General features: G+C 35.4%; 1 protein-coding gene across 1 annotated transcript; it reads left to right on the forward strand.

Moving 5' to 3' along the window:
- Positions 1-1,056: 1,056 nt before the first annotated feature.
- Positions 1,057-21,748, forward strand: LOC306868804 (dynein axonemal assembly factor 5-like). The gene is made up of 13 exons (XM_079415183.1): positions 1,057-1,599; positions 3,008-3,192; positions 3,411-3,535; positions 4,611-4,729; positions 5,490-5,722; positions 6,996-7,226; positions 13,132-13,275; positions 13,490-13,658; positions 15,285-15,432; positions 16,192-16,342; positions 17,296-17,452; positions 18,365-18,556; positions 21,516-21,748. The coding sequence occupies exons 1-13, from the start codon at positions 1,068-1,070 to the stop codon at positions 21,638-21,640; spliced, it is 2,511 nt and encodes an 836-aa protein (XP_079271309.1). The 5' UTR covers positions 1,057-1,067; the 3' UTR covers positions 21,641-21,748.
- The last annotated feature ends 1,003 nt before the right edge of the window (positions 21,749-22,751 follow it).

Consider the following 22,751-nt stretch of genomic DNA (forward strand, 5'->3'; position numbering starts at 1 on the left):
GCCTCCCGATTGGACGCTGACATTAATGGTCTACAAGGAAATACGTAATTTAAAAGATCAGAAAAGACCTTTAACTGATATGTAGATGTTGATGGGTTAAGATCGTTATGTTTATTTTTAAATTATTTATTTATTTTCCATTATACGCTGATGCAGCCAATCAGCGTCAGTGTGGGTCTGTGCGTCACTCCAGCACGCATGCTTTCTCTTGCTGTAGATCACAGAGCTGACCTCTGCAAACAGTCATGTTTTGTGACTGAGCACATTTATATGCACAGATGACTGTGCTTATGTCAGTTGTTTTTTTTTTTTTTCAATGAGCAGCTATGGAACATAAAAAAATGCATAATTAGGAAATAATAAGCAGATTTTTCTTACTTTATTCATGTATTATTTAAATTGCATGGAGACAAGATTAGTGTTATGAATTGTCATGTACAAAATCTAATGAATACTTATTTTTAAAAAATAATAATCCGTATGTATGATACCCACCATCTGATTAGAAATCATTCTAATGTGCTTCATCTTTTATGGTTTTGTCACTATTTTATTTATTTATTTGGTTATTTATTTATTTATTTGGTATTGAAAACTATATAATTTGTATTATATAATAATATATAATAATAAATGTAATAAAAATATTGACAATTTGAAAAGAACACATACACACACTATATATATACATATATATGTATGTGTGTGTGTGCGTGTGTGTGTGTGTGTGTGTATATATGTGTGTGTATATATATATGTGTGTGTGTGTGTGTGTGTATATACAAAACAGACACACACACATTTGTATTTTATACTTCTTTTTTAAAAGGTTGAAAGTTTTCTGTATGATTATTCAGTATTTTACAGACCTTTTATTGAACCCTGTTATATTTCCTTTGTAGAAAAAATCTTGTTCTGACCATGGTCTCAAAGTAAAATAAAGTTGAACTGTTTTGAATGAACATCTACCGTAAAGCAATCTAAGCTGTCGCAATCTACAGTCGTAATGGCAACAATCGCCATGACGACCAATCTCCAGCAACAACAAACACACACGTGAAGCAGCAATGGCGACTGCCTGTGATGAGCGAGCTGCAGCGGATGTTTTAAAATCTCTGGCTCGACATTTGAACTATCTAAACGACGACAACAAAAGCGCGAGAAGGCGAGCTCTGGAAGCAGTGAAGAGAGAAACCGTCGAGCAGCGCTTGTCCAGCGGCGCGCTGCAGGAGCTTTTCGCCGGTTTGCTGAAGGTGCTGCTGAAATGTCTGTCAGACCCTTCGGAGACATGCAGAGACACGGCGATTCAGATCATCGCGGGCTTTATCAGAGCTGTCCCCAAACCAGAAGACGCTCTGCCCTACCTCATGCCCACGCTGGCGCAGAGGCTCGGCGGGAAGGAGATCCTGGAGCCGGCGGAGGAGCTCAGGCTGGCTCTGATGGAGACGCTGTCTCTGGTGCTGGAGGTGTGCGGCAGGCAGCTGGCACCCTACCTGGATGACATGATCAAGATCCTGCAGAGAACCATCACAGATCCCTTTCCCGAAGTCAAGAAAGAGAGCTGTAAATGTGCCATCAGTGTTGCACAGAGCATTCCTGGTAAGTGGGGCCCTCAAGCCGTTAATATTCGTTAAAAGAATGAAATACAGTAACGTTACATATGAAAAAAAATATATGAAGGTAATATGTCAGTTTGGATTCATTATAAAGAAGTTAAGTGGTTAACTGATCTTAGACAAAGACTTTGGCTAAGATGGGTTGTTGGTTGTCATGGTAACAAGGCCTGACTGATGACCCTGACAAAGACCTCAAATTAACACTTGGCCAAATGAGAGTAAAAAATAGTTGGTGAGTATATACAATGCCTGAGATTGTGATATGGTTTATGCAACATGTGCCAAACATCTCCTCAAATTTAGAAGTCTGTTTTCAACAAAAGAAAAGCATTTTAAAGGAGAAGTTTCCCTGTGGTTTTAGATGTGTTGCTAACTTAGATGTGTTGTTAGTTTTGTGGTATTGGTATATACATATATATATATATATATATATATATATATATATACCACTAAACTAACACATCTAAAACCGCATACACGTACATACGTACATACATACATAATGTACACACACACACATATATTTATATATGTATGTATGTATGTACATATAAATATAAATGTATATGTATATGTGTGTGCATGTTTGTGTGTATATACAGTATATGTATAAACTGTATGTGCATTATTTCAAAATCAGGTAAAACAAATTCATTCATTCAATTAAACAATTCAAATAAAAATCACTTTAATGAAATTGAACTGTGAAGTATTGTAATAGTAAGTGTAACTGTATAAGTAACTGAAGTAATTATTATTATTATTGTTATTAACAACAGTAAAATTACAATACTAATATTTATGTTCGTTATTCTTTGCTTTCAAACGTGAAACATTTGTAAGTCGCTTTGAATAAAAGCATCTGCTAAATGACTAAATGTAAATCATAGAGCATTTATTTTGATGAAAAACTACAGGGAAACATCTCTTGAATTATTATTTGATTTATTTATTTTCAATTTTTTTTTACTTTTGATTATGTTTGGCGCCATATCACATTTCCAGGTTTTGTAAGAATGAATAAATATACTCACCAACACAATTCTTTTACTCCTATTTGGCTGAGTAAAAAAAAAAGTGGTCAATTTTGGTCAGGGGCATCAGTCTGACCATGTGATCATGACAACAATCAACCCAACTAAGCCCTGCTTGCCACTTAACTCCTGTATAATGAATCCAAGAAGATACATTACTCGACCTTTATGATCCATAGGCATATACACTGTATCTCAACTATTTATTTATTCATAATTATAGCTGTTTGTTTGTTTATCTATCTATCTATCTATCTATCTATCTATCTATCTATCTATCTATCTATCTATCTATCGATCTATCTATCTATCGTTCTATCTATCGTTCTATCTATCGTTCTATCTCTCTTTGCTCAGATCATTTCCACCTTCAGGCTGAGAGTCTTCTCAAGCCCCTGCTGCTGACAATTTCTCACCAGCATTCCCAAGTGAGAGTTTCTGTCACACAGGCCATTGGCGCAGTCATTCAGCACAGCACAGGCAAGAACGTAGATGACGTTTTGTCCCATTTGGCACAGAGATTGTTTGACGACTCTCCGCGGGTAAGCTGGCAGGCGCTTCACTGAAAAAATCAATGAATAACAAAGAAAGAAAGTTAAAGAAAGTTCTTGATTGATGCATTATTTAATAAATGGCTTATCTATGGTATCCTTCCAAGAAATTCTTCTGCTAAATATGAAATATGCTTCTTGTTTTACAAGGCACGTTGATGGTGTTATTTCCACATGGGAATGGTTTATTTTTGTGCTAATTTGTTCAGGTGAGAAAAGCTGTTACTGTAGTCATGGGTGATTGGCTTCTCCGTCTGCCGGACCGATATTCCTATTTCCACAAGCTCATCCCGCTGCTTCTGAGCAGCCTCAGCGATGAGATCCCTGAAATCAGGTGAAAACAAATGCACAGTCATGGAAATAACATTGTTTTCTAGGCCTTTTAATGTCATGAAAACTAGCCAAATTCATGTAAATGTATAAGCTGTCATTAAAAATTGAGGGTTTGGCTGCATTTATTAAATCAAAAATATAGAGTAAAAAGTAGTAAAAACAGTTTTCTATTTTAATTTATTTTATAATGTAATTTATTCCTGTAATGTAAAGCTGAATTATCAGCATCATTACTGCAGTCTTCAGTGTCACATGATCCTTCAGAAATCACTCTAATATGATGATTTGCTGCTCAAGAAACATTTCTGATTATTATCTGTGTTGAAAACAGATGTGCTGCATCATATCTTTGTGGAAACCATAATCTACTTTTTTCACAATTCTTTGATAAATAGAAAGTTCAAAAGATCAACATTTATTTGGTATAATAAATAAAACTTTTTTAACATTATAAATGTCTTTACTGTCACTTTTGATCAATATAATGCATCCTTCCTTGCTATATATGTGACCCTGGAGCACAAAACCAGTCTTAAGGCGCTGGGGTATATTTGTAGCAATAGCCAAAAATACATTGTATACATACAATACATATTGTGTCAAAATGATTTTCTTTTATGCCAAAAATCATTAGGATATTAAGATATTGTGTAAATTTTCTACCGTAAATATATCCAAACATATTTTTGATTAGTAATATGCATTGCTAAGAACTTCATTTGGACAACTTTAAAGGCGAATTTCTCAATATTTAGATTTTTTTGCACCCTCAGATTCCAGATTTTCAAATAGCTTTATCTCGGCCAAATATTGTCCTATCAAACCATACATCAATGCAAAGCTTATTTATTTATTCAATTGACACTTAAGACTGGTTTTGTGGTCCAGGGTCACGTATAAGAATCAATTTCTTTGAAAACAAATATCTTGACCCAAAATGTTGAACGGTAGTGTTTTTGTCGTCTTATTTAATTTTTCTCTTTAGTCTTTTCCGATACAAACTATATAATTTTGTCTTTTCTTATACAAAATGTATGGAAATGTATGATTTTGTGATTATAAATAAATTCATTCAGGTCTCTTGCTGAGGACTTATGGAAACAAGTAGGTTCTCAATGGGAGAAGGAAAATGAGGATGATCTGAAGGATAAGATGGACTTTCAGTTGCCTGCTCCTGTTCTCTACACATCTGGAGGTAGGACAAAATAATCACAGAATGACTTTCTTTCCTAAAACATGAAGTTATGGATACTAAATACATACATATTAGATATCAAAACTCTAGATGAAACCCTTAAATAACATTTGAGGTACTGTAGCCCCCACTTATCCCTTCAACAGACTTTGATGCTCAGCTGTTTTGTCCTAGAATAAAAGCCCCACAGGCCTGATCTAGTTAAGGGTTATTTCATGAGTGAAACTAGAAAGAAGCTTGCTGGGGTGGCAGATGCTAGCTTTTATATTTATTTATTTCATTTATTTATTTATTTCTACTTTAATTTAGAGAAAAGTAGAGAGAGGACAGAAAGACAGATAACCTTGATGTGAAGGCATTGTTAGCCAGATGTTTGCTTTTAGTTTTTTTTTAATAACCAGCTCATCAGTACAGAAGATTTTGATTTCAGCTATCTATTCATAAATGAATATTCATTCAAAGTACTGTATATATACTGTAGCAGCACAGCTATTTTCAACATTGATAAAATGTTTCTTGAAATCAGCAGATTGGACTGATTTCTGAAGGATCATGTGACACTGAAGTCTGGAGTAATGATGCTAAAAATACAGCTTTGCATCACAGGAATAAATTTCAATTAAAAATATATTCAATTAGAAAAGCTTTATTTTATTCTTGATCAAATAAACACAGCCTCAGTGAGCATAAGAGACTTGTTTCACCAGCTGTGCATGAGAAAAATGGAAGAAAACCATTGTTTCTCCTTTTTCTCATACAGTCGAGCGTCCCGGGCTGGGCTGCAGGGAGCTGGTGGTGAGGAATCTGTCAAAGCTGCTTCCTGCTGTGGGCCGGGACATTCGTGAGTGGTTAGTGCAGACGCGAGTGAAGACGGCCCAGCTGCTGCGGGTGCTGCTTCTGCATGCTGAAGATCACTGTACACAACACCTGCAGTCACTGCTCACGGTTCTCTACCTCACCTGCGCAGACCCCGAGACTGATGTCAGAGCACAGGTAACAGGACAGCCAATCAGGATCAACATTCACAATATTGCTTTAGTGAGGTTGCTTAGCATTCCTCCAAAGCAATATGCAGTACCAGTTTTAAAGTGTTAAATCTTTTTTGATGCCACACATGTCAAGGGCCCCCCTTCCTAAAATATTAAAGGCACAACGTTTAAGACTCCACAACAATATAAAAAAAAATGTATCTGGAAAATATTTAGTTTCTATTGCACTGTAGTCCTCCAACCCACTATTAGAGTTCTTTTAGATGTATAAACCTGATTAAAAAACCATAAACCTATGACTTGATTATTAGTGGAATAAAATCATTTTCTTTAGAATTAAACTGTAATTTTAACTTTTTTCCACAATTTATTAAATTATTTATTTTTTAAATGAAAATGAAAAATGAGACTTCACCTACATGCAAAGACCTAAAACAGGGTTGTTCAATTAAATATTGGGGTTAGTGCAGTGGTGTTTAAGAATTTTTCTCCAGAAAAATATTAAAATATTTAATCCATTGAACCAAATTGGATATGAATATTAAAAGGTATGAGCAGCTGTTTAATCAGACTATTAACCTATTGTTTTTACAGTTAGATGCCTATGAATAACACACAAGGCTTGCTAAGAAAAGATATAGAGGTTGTCGTTTCGAAGGTGGAAAAAAAATGTGATGAATGATTGAGATTTTTTATATTTTTATATCTATTAAGAATCTACTAACAACACACAAGAACTTGTAATCAAAACGATCTCAAAGTTACTACGCTGACATGCTGAAATAGTTCCAAATTTAGATGAAGAAGCTTTATTGTGTGCAGGGCCACGCCATTAATTTGTCACAACACAATGGGTTTTTAAACATTCAGAGTCAAATACACTATATTTGACTGACAAAACTACTTTTACCTTGCTGCATTCTCATTGTCTACAGAAAGTATCAATCCCTTTTGCTGCTCAGCACCGTTTCTGTGTTACTGTTGTTAAAATAACCACGTCATCTCACTGAAGCTGTTTTTTTAATCAACAATACAGTGTTTTACACTGTCTTCAGCTGGCGAGAGAAGCAACAAACATGCAGCAGAATAGGCTTAAAAGAAGTAGTTCTGGAGCTAGATATAAATGTTAGAGGATGTAGTGCCAAAATATCATTACCATAAATGAGTTATTTTGACTCACTGCTCTCTTGAACTGTCCAAAAGTATTTTAGTGGTTGGTGTCAGCTTTGATTGCATTGACTTTGATTTCAATTCTCTCATTCTGTCTCTCTTGACAGTGTTTGGAGTCAGCAAAGCTCTTGGGAGTGTTTGTCAGTCCAGAGGTTTACCTCAAGTTGCTCCTGCCTCACGTTGAAGACTCCACTTCCTGCTCGTCTGCTTCTCCCTGGGCTCCTCTCATGGTTCTTGGGTCCGTATTAAGAGGGAGTTCAAGGGAGGCGTTAGTACCCCACCTGATAAAAATTGGAGACACACTTGCACACCCTGAAGTCTGTCAGGGGTCCCAAAAGGTGAGAGACAGTGAGCTTTCTGCTTTCTACCTGCTCTTGAGTGCTCGGTATCCATTGTACAGGAGTGTTCACACAGTGACTTGCCACGGCAAAGACCAGAATTCAATTATTTTCAATCAGATTTGCCAATTTTGGTTGTTTTACCAGGAATTCATTCCATTTGTGGTGAAGTTATGCAGCCAACCAATAACATTAGGGCATCCAACAGCAGAAATGACCACCACGACCAACAGCACAGCCACTTAGTGACCTCTGGGCGAAAATTGTGGCCCCAATTTTTCCAAAATGATATGCTACACATTCTTAAAAACAACTATTTGCACACTTATTGGCTAGTTTAATTTTCCAGTTACTTTTCCTGAAGAATGTCTTTATTACATATTTGCAGCCCACAGTGCCGATGTGTGTTAGGACACATCTCTGTCAGACCGAGTGGAAAAATCCCTCCCAGACCCATGAGTCTGGCCCTGGTTTCCTCTCAACCCACATTCGGCTCACTTTGATATCAAAAATAACACTCTATTTTTTGAGTTTGCCTTCTCGTCGGTGCCAAGTCACCACCCCTGAGGGCTTTGCAGGAATTTCCTCTGTAGTGTAATTAAAAGCACTGAAATAAAAATGACTAATTTTGCCCCCGTGCGTCCACCGCAATCCTGCATACTTTGGTCCAGCTGTCCATGTTTCATCTCAGACTTCATGCCAGAATCTCACAAAATCTTCCTTCCGTTAAATTACGTGTCTTCAATAGCATTGGCTGTGAAATGGTGACACATTAAAAAGACACGGTCCATCACAGATGTTGCAGGACCTTTGACTGAGAGATGAGACAGTGGTTTTTGTCAGTTTTAGGGAAGGAAATGGCAAATTATCCTGTTTTTATGTTTTTAATATCACAGTAGCCAATAATTGACATGAAATGGAAATCGTGAGAGAGAAAAAATAAAATTAGGGAGAATCAAAATTGTTTGCAACTCCCACGAGTTAATATGTTGTGGCCAGGACAAAACTAGCCTAAGTGAACCGAACATATCCCCTCCCGGTCGCAGTAAAGGCTTCGTTCGACTTTTCGGAGATCATCTACTCTTCCCTGTGGATGACCTCTGACCTACTTTCTGTACGATCTGAATTTCTGCGCTTTGAATTTTAAATATTGAATTTGATATTCCGAATTTCTTCTTCATCTTGAAAACTTGAAGCTGTATTTTTTAAAACTGGATATTTGCAGTTATAGAATTCAGAACAAAACAAATGAAAATACATGTCTATTTAAAACTGCCATAAAAAATTTCAATTGTGTTAAATTTCAAATGTTCATTATTCAAGTTTAAAAAAAATCGAATTCAGAACTATGTTAAGTGCCACATAATATTCAGTTTTGTTAAATGACACTGTCAATAATTAAAATTTACACAATTCAAATTCAAATAGTTTTGTCATATTATAAGCTCCATGTGACAGCGGACACGCCCCCAGCGTTTGAGAGCAGAGAGTCCTGCTTATTTTTCAAAGATTTTGATAACTTATTTTAGTTACTTAGTGGGTTTTTTTTATCATTCAATTTGATCAGCAAGAAACTTAATTAAAAACCCTTAAAAATCTCACTGATCCCAAACTTTTGAATGACAGTATACTGTATATTTAAATACAAAACATTTATTATGAATTGTTATATTTTTCACAATATCATTTTGTACTGTATTTTTTTTCTGTACGCTATATATGTGACCAAAAACACATCATAAAATTAGTAATGCTTAAACTAAAATTAAAAAATATATGTAAAAATAAGAGTTAATTTAATGTATGAATGCATGCTATAATAGTATAATACTAAATACACACACACACACACACACACATACATATATATATATATATATATATATATATATATATATATATATATATATAAACTAATACAAATGACTAAAGCACATAACAAAATTAGTAATGCTTCAAATGTAAGAATATATAGAAATAAAAGTTAACTTAATATATTAATGCATACTTAGTATAATACTAAAATTAATACTAAATAAAACTAAATAAAAAATAATGCTACTACAAAAATTCTACATTAACACTTCTTAGCTTCAGTAAATGGTCTGAACTGGGGAATTTAGTGTTGAGTGAATAATAGAGTATATCTATAATAAATAATGTGTCAAACTCAAGAAGAATTGTTTTTCCTGACATGAGCCTCAGTTTGTGGAATAGCAGTGAAGGCAGTGTTGAGTGAACAGAGGCAGATGCTCTGATCTTTCCTGTACTCTGCAGCTTTGATGTCAGGCTGCTCTTTGATGTTGGTGTTGTCAGAACACTTTCGACTGTCTGTTTTCCAAAACCATCGGAAAAAAAGTATAGTGTAAGAACAAGGCTAGGAAATAATATGCCTGCAGTCCTCCTTTGAGGGTTTGCTAGATGTTGTGGGTCTTCAACACAAGGTGTGTGTTTGTGTAATCTGTTATGAATTGGATTTGCGATGCCTTCAGGACATGGAAAACAGAAGCACTAGTTCTCCATGTTTGATTTTGGTGTTGCTATGGGACTGCAAGCAGGAATGTAGTTCTCAGCTGTCTAAAGAAAGGCAAACGTATGCTTGTGAGCATATATATTTTACATATCGTAGCTGACAGCTGTGGCCTGCTCACCTCTGTCCTGAAAAAGGAAGAGCTGGAGACGGGGTGGGACGACACATGCTTCTACTGAGGGGCCGCTGTGGAGCCAGGAGCACATTTATGGGGTAGAAGAGCCAGACGGACGGGAATGGCAGAGAGTGCTGGTTAGGACGCTTGCTTTAAAACAGTTGTCAGACCTGTCAATCACTCCTCTGATGGCCCTAGGCAGGCATGAACTGGAGAACGTGCTTCTGTTTTACGAGTGTTAGTTCAATCTGGAAATCTGCTCATAAAGTGACATCTTTAAAATGAGTTGTTTATTACCGTTGCATAATGGAAAAAAAGCTTTTCTTGATCTGTAAGTAATTAATTATAACGATCATGGGTTCTAAATATTTCAAAACTAAGACCACGCCGTCAACTAACAATTCATATTAATTTTTATTGTTTTGTAATGATTTGTTTTATTTTAGTTTTTTGCCTGTGCATAACCTGTCTACCTATTTTATTTTAATCCAGTGCATAACCCTGACTGCCTTATTTTATTTATTTTTTTATTTTATACCTGTGCATAACCCTGTCTGCCTCATTTTATTTTATTTTATTTTATTTTTTTATTTATTGTTTATACCCGTGCATAACTCTGTCTGCCTAAGTTTATTTTATTACATTTTTATACTAGGGCCGGGACTCGATTAAAAAAATTAATCTAATTAATTAGAGGCTTTGTAATTAATTAATCGAAATTAATCGCATTTTAATCGCATATAAATATTTTACCTGAGAACAGTGAGAAGTAAGTTTTTTTTATATGGATTTTTAAATTTCCCATCCACAGGGCCAACCAAAGCGGTCTCATCAGCTTCTTTGTCCATGTTCACTATGGTTTGTTTTTGGCTGTTTCTCAATATGCGTTCTTCAGCGATCTTGCGTCCTTGTGTTCTCGTTCTACGTCATCATTAACCGGCGAAGTTCAGTTCCAATTCTCAAGAACGCAAGTACAGAGGATGCATGAAAGTGCCCGGATATGTTCTTGAAACTGAGGATGCATCGAGTGCAGACTTGAGAGAATCGAGCCGTTAGAAATCCCAGAAAACGCTGTGGGTGGCCGGTGTACGGAAGCCTGTAAGCTTTAAAGTCGCTCTCACAAATACTTAACGGCTCTTCAAGTTGAAAGTAAACATTTATCGTTTTGTTTTGGTTAATTTTAATAAAGTTATAAGACCCGGAGAAAGTCTGCATTTTTATTGGCATATTAAAATGAATCTTAACAGTAAAACATATAATGCTGTAAAATAAAACAATACAATTATATGAAAGTAATATCTATAATAGTATGAAATGTTTTAATAAGTTATGACATTTTGTAATATTTATTGTTCATTGGTCGCTGCTTATGCTGAGACTATGCAGTCAGTTAAGCAGGAATCCAGTACATCTCAATTCTCATAAGTGTGCGTTCTGTGTTCTCGCGTCCTTCCGAGTTCGTTCTTCCAAGCAAGCTTGGCAAGACCGGTCTCCACGAGAACGCAAGTCCGTTCTTTGCGTTCTTGACTGTGGCTGTGTCCAAATTCAGGGTCTGCATCCTCCTTAGGATCCTTCCTACCCGGTTGAAGGAGGAGGGATCCTCCGACGTCCGCAAAACCCGGAAGTCGGTGTTTGTGAATTTGGACAGCCTACCCTTCTTTCAGTTCCCTCCCTTACCCGTTGCTCATATCCTGTCGCCTAGCAACCGTGACAGCGCCAAGCAAGAAGCGGGAAAATGGACAAACAAAGAGTTATTCTCCTCATTTGAATTCTTTTGGAAGAAATAAAGCAATTAAATAAATTAAATACTTTCTTTGCTCGTTGTCGGAGAGTTTTTTATATCAGACTACAAGACAGTCACATCCAGGTAAGCCATTATAGCCTATTTTTATTTGTTTTTAAGTATTCTACTAATTTCTCCTACAAATTCATTGAGCCGAAGCATAAACTTTAGCTTGTTTTGTCAGAGAAACTCCTCTCCCACTCCGCTACCGCTCGCTTCGTCCGCCATTACGCTCTGCCGAAAAGAATTATGGGATAGGTAGGACGGGAAAGGATCCACCACACCCATCCTTCCAATTCGGGGAAAAGGAGGACGCATTTGTGGGCCGCATTTGAAGGATCCTACGAATTTGGACAGCCTTCGTCGCGGCGCTGTGATGTAACATCCTTCAAATGAGTACTCCGAAGGATGCAGACCCTGAATTTGGACACAGCCATTGAGAAACAGAACGCTAGTTGGTGCTCCACTATAATCGGTCCGCCGAAACTCATCCAGTGAGAAATGTTATTTTTGAAAAAATCGTTATTTTTGAAAATTAACACGTTATTTTTGTGTAATTAATTAATCTAAATTAACGCGTTAAAGTCCCGGCCCTATTTTATACATATTTTATTTTATTATTAAACATATTATTAATCATATAAGTGAATGCATAAATCATACTCTAATCCTGAACATAAATAAAAAGAGAAAGTTGTCATTCTTTGCAGTGCTTTTCAGTTGTGCCTAAATTTAGTAGTAAAAGTGTCCCACACACACACACACACACACTTCCTGTAGGCCAGTGAAAACACCTGCAGGTTAATCATCCCGGCCCTGTTAATGACAGAACCGCTGAGTGGAGGAAACAGTGTCATGATCCTCTTGTTGCTTTGAATGTGACACTTTGTCTAGACATGTGATCATTGCATGGAAAGAGACACACAGAGGTCTTGAGGGAAGGTAAAAATGCAGTGGGATAGGAAAACAACAGAGACTGATGGAAAGAATGGCTTGTCAAGAGTTTTAGACTGCTTTACAAGGTCACAGAGTTTAGATGTGTTGTAGTGTCCTTTATTGGCGGGACAAAATCTGTCCATTTATCTAACTAGTACAAAACAAAATATATTTTTTAATTTATTTCAAAGCTAAGAACACATCATCAACAGTATCTAATAATTATTATGTTTTATTTATTATTCATTTTTATTTGTACCTGTGCTTAAGCTTGCTTGCCTCTTATTTTAACAGAGACTGATGTCATTGTGTGTTTTGGACAGATTTACGAGGTCAGACAGTCCATTTGTTGAAGTAATACAAATTAGGTCAAATTAACGACAAATATAGCGACATTAGTACAAATGTTAATTTAATTTAATTTAATTTCATTTAAAACCTAACATAAATTAAGCAAAAAGGAATAAATGACAAAGTTAACATTAAACAAAAGTAATGAAAAGTGGCAAATGATTCTTTTTTTCTTCTTTTTGTCTCTCAGGCGCAGTATCTGGATCAGTTGTTGGTGTGTGTGGACGCTGTGCTGTGTGTGTGTCAGGTGGACTGTGCTGTCATCAGTCTGCAGCTGCTGAAGGTCCTGGTGTCAGTTCAGAGTCTCGCCTCACAGCAGGAACAATGCAGCAAGGTAAAACCCAAGCATGAATGGTGCACATTAAGCTTTCCCATACACAGATTGAGCTGTACACATTAGATATGAGCAGTCTGAGTTCATTATATTGAACTTACTGCAGGGCCTTTTGTTGTTCAAAATCGTATTGCATGTCCAAATGAGCTGCTCAGCCTAATTTACCAGCCCCTAGATATAACTTCATTGTGCATTACTGTGTCTCCTCTGTCAGGCAGAGGAGTCAGTGAGGTGTTTGTGTGAGGCGCAGGGTCTCAGTGGAGCGTGTGAGTTGTACCGGCAGCACATGGCAGATCTGCTGCAGTGGCTGTCTGACTCCCATCACACCTGGAACAGTTACTCCATTCAGAAAACACAGCTGGAGATCATCGCCATACAGTCCGGTGAGTGTGTGCTTAATTTCTGTTTAGATGCCAAAACGATAGCTTGTGGAATGTGACACTCTATTATGTAATAGTGTGGACAAGCACCGCCTCCACAGAAGAAGATAGACATCACTGTCTGTTTAGCCCCACCCACCAATTAAAGCATGCAGTGTAGGTCTACACAGAAACCAAATTATAAAGATAAAGATCATTTGGTATTCATAGCTTTCAGTCACGTGACTAGCTCGATGACTTGGAGGGCAAAACATCCATAGAACTACTGGACAAGCCCGTCAATTTTCCATCTGTTATACAGCCGCAAATATTTAGATCACCTCTCAAAAGACTAAAAAAAAGGTATGTGAACAAAATGCAAGTTTTGGCCATTTGTAATCCATATTAAGCACCCGCAGCAATATTTAAATCATTAAATAGTGCGTTAAAATGTTGTAAAAACACTTAAAGTGCCTTCACATATTTAAAACAGTACGTATATTAAATGATCAAATTCCGTAATCACCATATTAATGATGCATAGTTTACATAGGCAAGCAGATGAGGCCGGAAATATGAACGCAATCCTCTTAATGTTTCAGTGTTTTCCTTCTAATGGTTTTCTATGGGAAGCCATTTAATGTGAAACTGTGCGCATTGTGTTTATATTCTAGGTTCATCTTCTTGCCTGTACAAAATACACATAATAAATAAAGTGTTTACTTAATTTCGCCTTTTAATATCTGCGTTTTACTACATTACTACTTAATGCAAACTGTGTAAAAATAGCTGGCAGTCAGTGGAGCAAAGCTGCGTTTTGCCCTCCAGGTGGGCGTTCCTATAAGGGTGTGACGTCACATGAAAACTATCAATTGAGTTATTTATGCTTAAAGCACAGCAGCATCCATCTGTGAAGGATGTAGTCTGTCATAGCAGTGGGCGTTGACTTCCGAGTCTACAATCCGCCACGCCTATTCAAACAGAGCGTTCTGATGAGGGGGGTCAATACAGGACAGAAAATAGGCTATTACTTTTAAATTATGTTGTTTTTTGATGTAAAAATATGATAACAATGACAATAACAATAACATTATAAGTGGACCTCAGAAAACAGTACAAAATAAAAAAACAAAGGCAGTTCATGACCCCATTAAAGAACTCATTCAATTTTTTTCCCCATGAATATGAGTAGAAAGTTTACAAGAACAGCATTTATTTGAAACAGGAGTCTTTAGTAACATTATAAATGTCCTTATTGTCACTTTAGATCAATTTAATTTATCCTTGCTAAATGAAAGTATTAACTTCTTTAAAAAAAAATCTCACCACAGACTTTTGAATGGTAGAGTAAATAAAATAAAATCACTTAAATTAAATAAAAATTCAAATTAAATGTTAAAAAATATTATGGGGTAAATATTTGAGTAAAATGGGGTTAATATTCCTTAAAATATAATGACATTTTAACTGTTTATAATAAATGTGTGATATTAAAAATAATATTAACAAATCAAATAGCAAAATACAAACAAATCAGTAGTGCAGACTAATCAAAGTAATCTATTTGAAATAGTTACATTTATCACTTTAAATTACTCCACATTCTCCCATTTTTTTTTTTTTTTATCATCTTTATATGTTTTCCATCAGGTCCAGTGGTGGGAGAGTTTCTTCCAGCCCTCTTGCCTCTGTTAAAGAGTTTCCTTGAACCCAGTCGAGATCCTGAGATGAGACTCCACATCTTCACCATGCTGTCCAAACTACTGCTGGATGCCAGCAACACTCTGGACTCACAGGGGTCAGTTCATCAAACACAGATCCTGAACTTAATGTGGATATTGTGCATTTTGCATCATTACAGATTTATGCTGATGCTCTTGATGAAAAATTAATGTACAAAGCTTGCTGTCGTACCTGATAGCACTGAAGCATGAGAGACAACAGTAGTTGCTTACTACTAAACAACTGAGCTTTTGAACACTTGATATTTTTATGTACAATATCCCACCACTGCTTGCTTAAATATGTATAAACATGCATAATTACATTTATGCATTTTGAGAACGGAGATGTTTTGTGATGCCTGATATGGATCTAAATATTATGCATTTCAAAGACAAACCTTCATAATTACCCTATTAAAGTAACGTGTCAGGATAGTCCCGTTCAGATATATAGTAAAATCCCCTCTTTTCATGTGGTGTGTGATACTGTTCACCTCAAATTCCTCTGTTTCATGTGGCTCTTTGATTTGCAAAGTGAAATAAGAGGAGAGTGAAAGGAAAAACACCACACGCATGCAAAGGTTTACCTAAATATCTAAATCAAGACATATCATAGACTTCTGCTGTTTATAAATAAAGGTAATTATTATTTAGTTTATTTATGAATATTATCATTGCTAAAAGACATCACCGGAAATCCCCAAAGAGAATGGCTTTAAGCAAATATACTGCAAAAAATGTCATTAACCCTGCTGATTTAATGTCTGTTTAAAACAGGTCAGGTCACATGACATGATTCTGGAGTCATATTTGTTGTGGTTTTCTCTCTGTAGGAGGTTTGCTGAATACATGGAGCTGGTCCTGCAGGATTTATTGTTGCCTAATTTGGTGTGGCGCTCGGGTCAATCTGCCGCGGCTGTCAGGACCGCTGCTCTCAGCTGCCTGTTAGCTGTCCTGCATGGGGCGGCTTTCCCAGCGGAGCGAGTAATAATACACATATAATACACTGCATAAATAATACATCACATAAAACAGTATTTTGCAATGAAAGGGATAGTTCACCCAAAAATCAAAATTCTGTCATTAATTACTCACCCTCATGTCGTTCCAAACCCGTAAGACCTTCGTTCATCTTCGGAACACAAATTAAGACATTTTTGATGGAACCTGAGAGCTCTCAGACAGCAATGCAACTGAAATGTTCCCAGGTCCAGAAATGACATTGGTAAAATAGTCCATGTGACATCAGTGGCTCAACTTCAATTTTGCGAAGCTATGAGAATACTTTGGAGAGGATCACGACGCATGTGCGGGCTTTCCACTGAACGTAATCAACATAATCAGCATTGTTTATGTTCAGCATGCATTCGTTTTCTCCTGAACGTAAACTACAATGATTACGTTGATTACGTTCTGGGGAAAGAGTGCACATGCGTCATGATACTCTCCAAAATGGCGGAAGACAGTAACTCTTTTGTTGAATTGTTGAATAAATTGTAACTTTTGTCTTCTTTGCGCACAAAAGTTATTCTCGTAGCTTTGCAAAATTGAAGTCGTGCCACTGATGTCAAATGGACTATTTTACTGATGTCTTTTCTAAATTTTTGGGTCTGGGAACATTTCAGTTGCGCTGCTGACTATGGAGGGTCAGAGAGCGCTCAGATTTCATCAAAAATATCTTAATTTGTGTTTCGAAGATGAAAGAAGGTCTTTACGGGGTTGAAACGACAGTAATTAAGTATGAGTAATTCATGACAGAATTTTCATTTTTGGGAGAACTAACCATTTAAGTTCTGTACTTTGTCACATTTATGAGTGAAATGGGAAATTCAGTGGGCATTAAAAAAGGCCAGAATTATGATATTACTAAAAAGCTGGAGTGTATGTATTTTATGCTGTCTGTGTGATGTTGATGTGTAATATCTGATGTGTTTCAGGTTCTGTCGGTGGAGGAGACGCTCACCACTCAGCTGATCTCTGCGCTGGAGGAAGACTCTAAACTGGCTCGTCTTCTGGCCTGCAGATCTCTTCACTCACTGCTGAAACTCACAACACAGGGGCTCAACACGGACTCACTCAACAAGATCTATCCAGGTATTCTTAACTCATCACACATACTAGAAAACAATGAAAGACAAGAGACAGACCTGATTCAGAACAGCATATTTTATGTGACAGATGAAAATGAGGTTGGGAAGATAGAAGTGTAGTGTGTTTTTATATTTTTGGTGTAGCTCATTCAGTCCTCATTGGGCAATGCAATAGACAAAAGCATGGGTTGTGAACATTAGATGTCAAAAGGTCACATGTTGAATGAATTGCACTTCTATTGCTCACAGTGGTATTTTCATTGCATCAAATTAAGTATGGCATCTGCTCTAAGGTCTGTATTTTTATTCAGTTGTGTGAATGGTGAAATAAAACCGTTATTTTACATTCAAAGATGTTATTTAAAATGGTAAACTGAAATGCATCTAACAATGTTGAATAGTATAAATGTTTTCCACAATAATATGTGTTATTGCTCATTGCGCAAATTTAAGACATTCACTATGCAGTGCCCATAACAATTTTTGTCAGCTTTTATTTTTATTATTTTCTTTTATTTATTAATATACAACAGAGAACAGAGCCTATAAAAAGCCAGTTTTATTTATTTTTTAATTACCTAGACATTTAATAAATTAATAAATATTAATAATATTATTTACAACAGTACACAATAAGATCCAGTTTTATTTAATTTTATTTTAATTACCTAGACATTTATTAATATACAACAGTGCACAGTGCCCATAAAAAGTCTGTTAAATTTAATTAAAAAAATTGTTTTATTTTTTATTTAATTTTGTCTGCTTCTCTGTTGAAAAATTAATACCAGATTCTTAAATAAAGCATTTGTCTGTATAATAATTGTTATTGCACACTTTCATAATTCGGTGTCTGTATTTCAGAAGTGTCTGTGAGATTGTAGCTGTTTTCATGAGTGTGTCTGTGTGTGTTCAGAGCTGCTGAAGCGTGTGGATGACAGCAGTGAAGACGTCCGTGTCGAAGCGCTGATGTCTCTGAGCACGTGGTTCTCATCTCTGGGGAAAAACTATGACACTCAGTCGTGCCGCCCACACCTGGAGTTCCTGTTCCAGCAGCTGCTGCTCTACATGGATGACCCCGACACCAAAATCCAGGATTCAGTCCTCGGTAAGGACTTTTTTGGCAGCCATATTTCATTCTGCTGTAATCATCTGATGTTTTGACTTGAATTGTGACTGATGACAGTTATTCATGTCGACATTGTTGTGATGTAAGATAAATCTCATCCTGCTGCATAAGGAAGTGATTCAGCTCAGTGTTAATGGTCTATGGTCCACTTCTCTGATCCTCCCTGTTCTTCACTTCAAAGAGCCTCATTAATCCTGCATTTTTACACTCTATCCATCACACGCTCCTCTGCTACTGACCTGCCTCCAGCGGGGTCATGGGCTGTCAACACCTTCCCATAATCCTGTGTCAATGTGCACACGCACACAGAGTACTGTTCAGAAACCCTTCATAACCCCTAATTACAGTTTGAACCCCCCAAAGAACATTCAAAAAGTACATATAGTAAGTAGGCCATAATGTACAATCATCCAGTTATTCAGTATCACAGAATAAGCCCTGACAGGATAACCGCGATCCTGATGTGAAGTCAGTGCATTCGTATTAAGGCTGTTGATTAATTATGGAAAAAATTATGCGTTATCATTATTAATACATTAACATTATTAATGCACCTGCATTAATAGACCTGTATGTCATCTTACATTGACGACTGGATGCCAACTGACTGTGTGATGTTGCCTATAACGATGCAGTATATGCCCCTAAAATTCATGATATGAGGGGGAAAATGCCCTTACATGGGTCTTATACTGACTTTATATCATATTATATGGTTTTGCAATATCACACAAGCAAGTGCTGTTTTCCCCGAACATCTGCACGATTGCAAATGTGATATTGATTTTACACAGGTTCAGTAAACAAGAATTTAATATTTGTTACATTTTAGACACAATATTGCCTGTTTTGTTCAATTTTGCCAATGAAAATAGTTCTAAACAAAACCACAACCTAACTGTTGTCCGTCTCTGAACAACACACAGCAGTATTTCGTTATTGAATGAATCACAGTTTTGAATGACTCAAGTGAGTCATTGATTCAGCAACTCATTCATAAAGACTTACTCATTCCCTTAATGAATCAGTCGTTTGAACTAATTGGTTTAATGAATGACTTGCTTATTAAGACAGTGGCTTGTCACCCCCTACTGGCATTTCATATTTTGTTTCAGTTAAATAAACAAAAATCAATGTTTTGGCCACAGTTTTTGCAAGGCTTTCTCATTTAACACAATAATGACTTTAAGTGATCTTTTGGGGGGTCATTTCTCAACCCAAATTGATGTGCAATTAATTTGTGATTCATTAGATTAATTAATCGGCACATCGTGTAATTAATTACAATAAAATATTAATTTTAATCCCTTGACAGTCCTAATTTGTTATCATAAAGGGGTTTATTTTGTGTAATATTCGGCATCATGAAGGAAAAAAAGAGTTTCTGCGTCCGAATTCACATACTTCCCTACTATGTAGTATGCAAAAAACAGTATGTGAGTAGTATGTCCGAATTCATAGTATTCGTAAAACAAGTTTGATATCGTCCGACTAGATGGAATCATAGTCTGAAGCTAAAAAATCATGAGTCTGTGACCATCATACACTACGCGATTTTCTATGAAATCTGTCAACTCAAATCTGCAGAATGGCTTTGACTTTTAGCAACTAGCGTTGACTTATCCAAACTGTAAATCGGGGGAAAATCAGAATAAAAAGTCGTGTAGTGTATGTTCCAGTGTTAAGTAAATTCAAATTAAAATGTAGTACCTACTCAGTATGCGATTTTGGATGCACTATTTGTCTGATCTTGTTTTCGTCTTTTTAATCTCATCTTGTCTTTCTTTATTTTTCAATCTGCTCTTAAACATATCTCGTATTTCAGACACCTCAGATGTGATTAATGTCCATTATAACACCACACTTGCCATAGCCCATAGCCCATAATCCCTCATTCCTTTGGTTAAGCTTATAATAACAGCACTCTCACACTGTGCTTGAGTTACTGAGGAAATTCACTCGTATCTTTACACAAAGAAAACCTTGTTTTCTGGTGTGCTTACAAACGTATAAAGTACCGGATAAAAGTAAATCCCCCGACCAAACAAATCAGGATAAAACCAAATACCCACAACAAAGACACGACTGCTGAAAGAACATAAATGAGCTTTATGGGCTTTTCTTTGTTCCTAAATGGTGAGCTGACTTTGAAATGTAATTTGTAAAGGTAAACCTATTTTACCTATTTATGTTATGAATAACATAAATTAAATTGACCACAGTATCTTTTTTTTTGTTTGATAATTTTGTTCACTCTATGATATGAAGCAGCACAACTGTATTCAACATTGAAAATTGGTAATAATAATATTAGTGCTGTCAAATGATTAATCGTGATTAATCGCATCCAAAATAAGTTTTTGTTTACATAATATGTGTGTGTACAGTGTATATTTATTATGTATATACAAATACATGTATATATTTAAGAAAAATGTTATATTTGTATATTAAATATATTTATATACAATATAAATAACATAAAATATATACATGTAAATACATGTTTTCAAAATATATACTGTATGTGTGTGTATTTATATATACATAATAAATATACACAGTACACAAACATATATTATGCAACAAAAACGTTTATTTTGGATGCGATTAATCATTTGACAGCATTAAATAACAATAAATGTGTCTTGAGCTGCAAATCAACACATTAGAATGAAAATTCAGCTTTGTCATCACAGGAATAAATTAATCTTAAAATAGAAAACAGTTATTTTAAATTGTAATAATTTTGAAATGCTTTTCTGTATTTTTGATACATTTTTAATGTGAAATTGTTTCACTAGATTTTAATTATATGGGCATGGTGAAGTTAAATTGCATTGTCGCTGCACCATGGTTATATTTTTGCCATGCCAAATGAGTGAATTTTGATGTAATAACCAAATGTAAACGTCTCCTTGTGTTTTTTCTGTCACAGAGGTTCTGAAGGTGGCCAGTGAGATGGACGGAGGACTCTTACAGCAGCAGACGGAGGCCGTGAGAGAGAAACAGCGCAGCCCTGAATACTGCGATAAACTCCTCCAGCACATTCACTCATTGTGACACGCTCTTCCTCTCACAAACAGACAAATACACAAACACAGACATGGCTGTGAATGAACTTGAACTTGATACGATTTCTTTACAGTGTTTATGCAGATGTGAATAGACAAATGCACACAATTTGTGAATGTATAATCTCACTTTTTTGCCTCAGCTCCCTTATCATTAGGGAAGATTTATTACATTAAATAATTAGTGCTCTCAAACGATTAATCAAAATAAAAGTTTTGTTTACATTTATATATGTATGGGTACTGTGTGTATATATATATATATATATATATATATATATATATATATATATATATATATATATATATATATATATTATTTGTATGTAAATACACACACATATACAGTATATACTTTGAAAATATTTACATGTTTATACATATATTCATAATCTTATATTTTATATAAATATATTTAATATATAAACAACATTTATATATATATATATATATATATATATATATATATATATATATATATATATATATATACATGCATAATAAATATACACAGTACACACGTTATGTAAACAAAAACTTTTATTTTGGATGCGATTAATCGTTTGACAGCACTATAATAGTATATAATTAAAATAATATTCATTCTTAACCATCAACTCAGAGGCAACCCAAAATAACTTTCTTTGCTAGGTTATTTTGTGAATACTTTGTGTTTTGTATTGAATGACAAAGAACATCTCATATGACCACATTGCTCATAAAAACATTCACTAAGGTTGTTTTACGGATTTGAACATTTATTTTCTTTAAAGTAATTGTTCGAGATGTTCCTTTCTATTTGATACTGGTGTCTTTATTCACTGAATTCACAATTTTTATTAAATAAACTTGTTTATTCAACATTTGTTTTATTTCACATTTCTTAATGCAAATGTGTCAAGTGCTTCTTAAGTACTCTATACAAGGCAAGAGCAAATACATTCATAAACAACTGATATTATTGTAGTTATAAGTTCTAAAGTAAAGTATTATGATTAAAAGCACAAATTCAGTTGAAGTGCTAGTTGATCAAAAACAATCATTTAATTTCTGGAGAAATGTCTACGCTTCATAGACATGTATTCTTATTACCGCTGTCA

Source organism: Barbus barbus (assembly GCF_936440315.1).
Source record: "Barbus barbus genome assembly, chromosome: 4".
Lineage (NCBI taxonomy): Eukaryota > Metazoa > Chordata > Actinopteri > Cypriniformes > Cyprinidae > Barbus > Barbus barbus.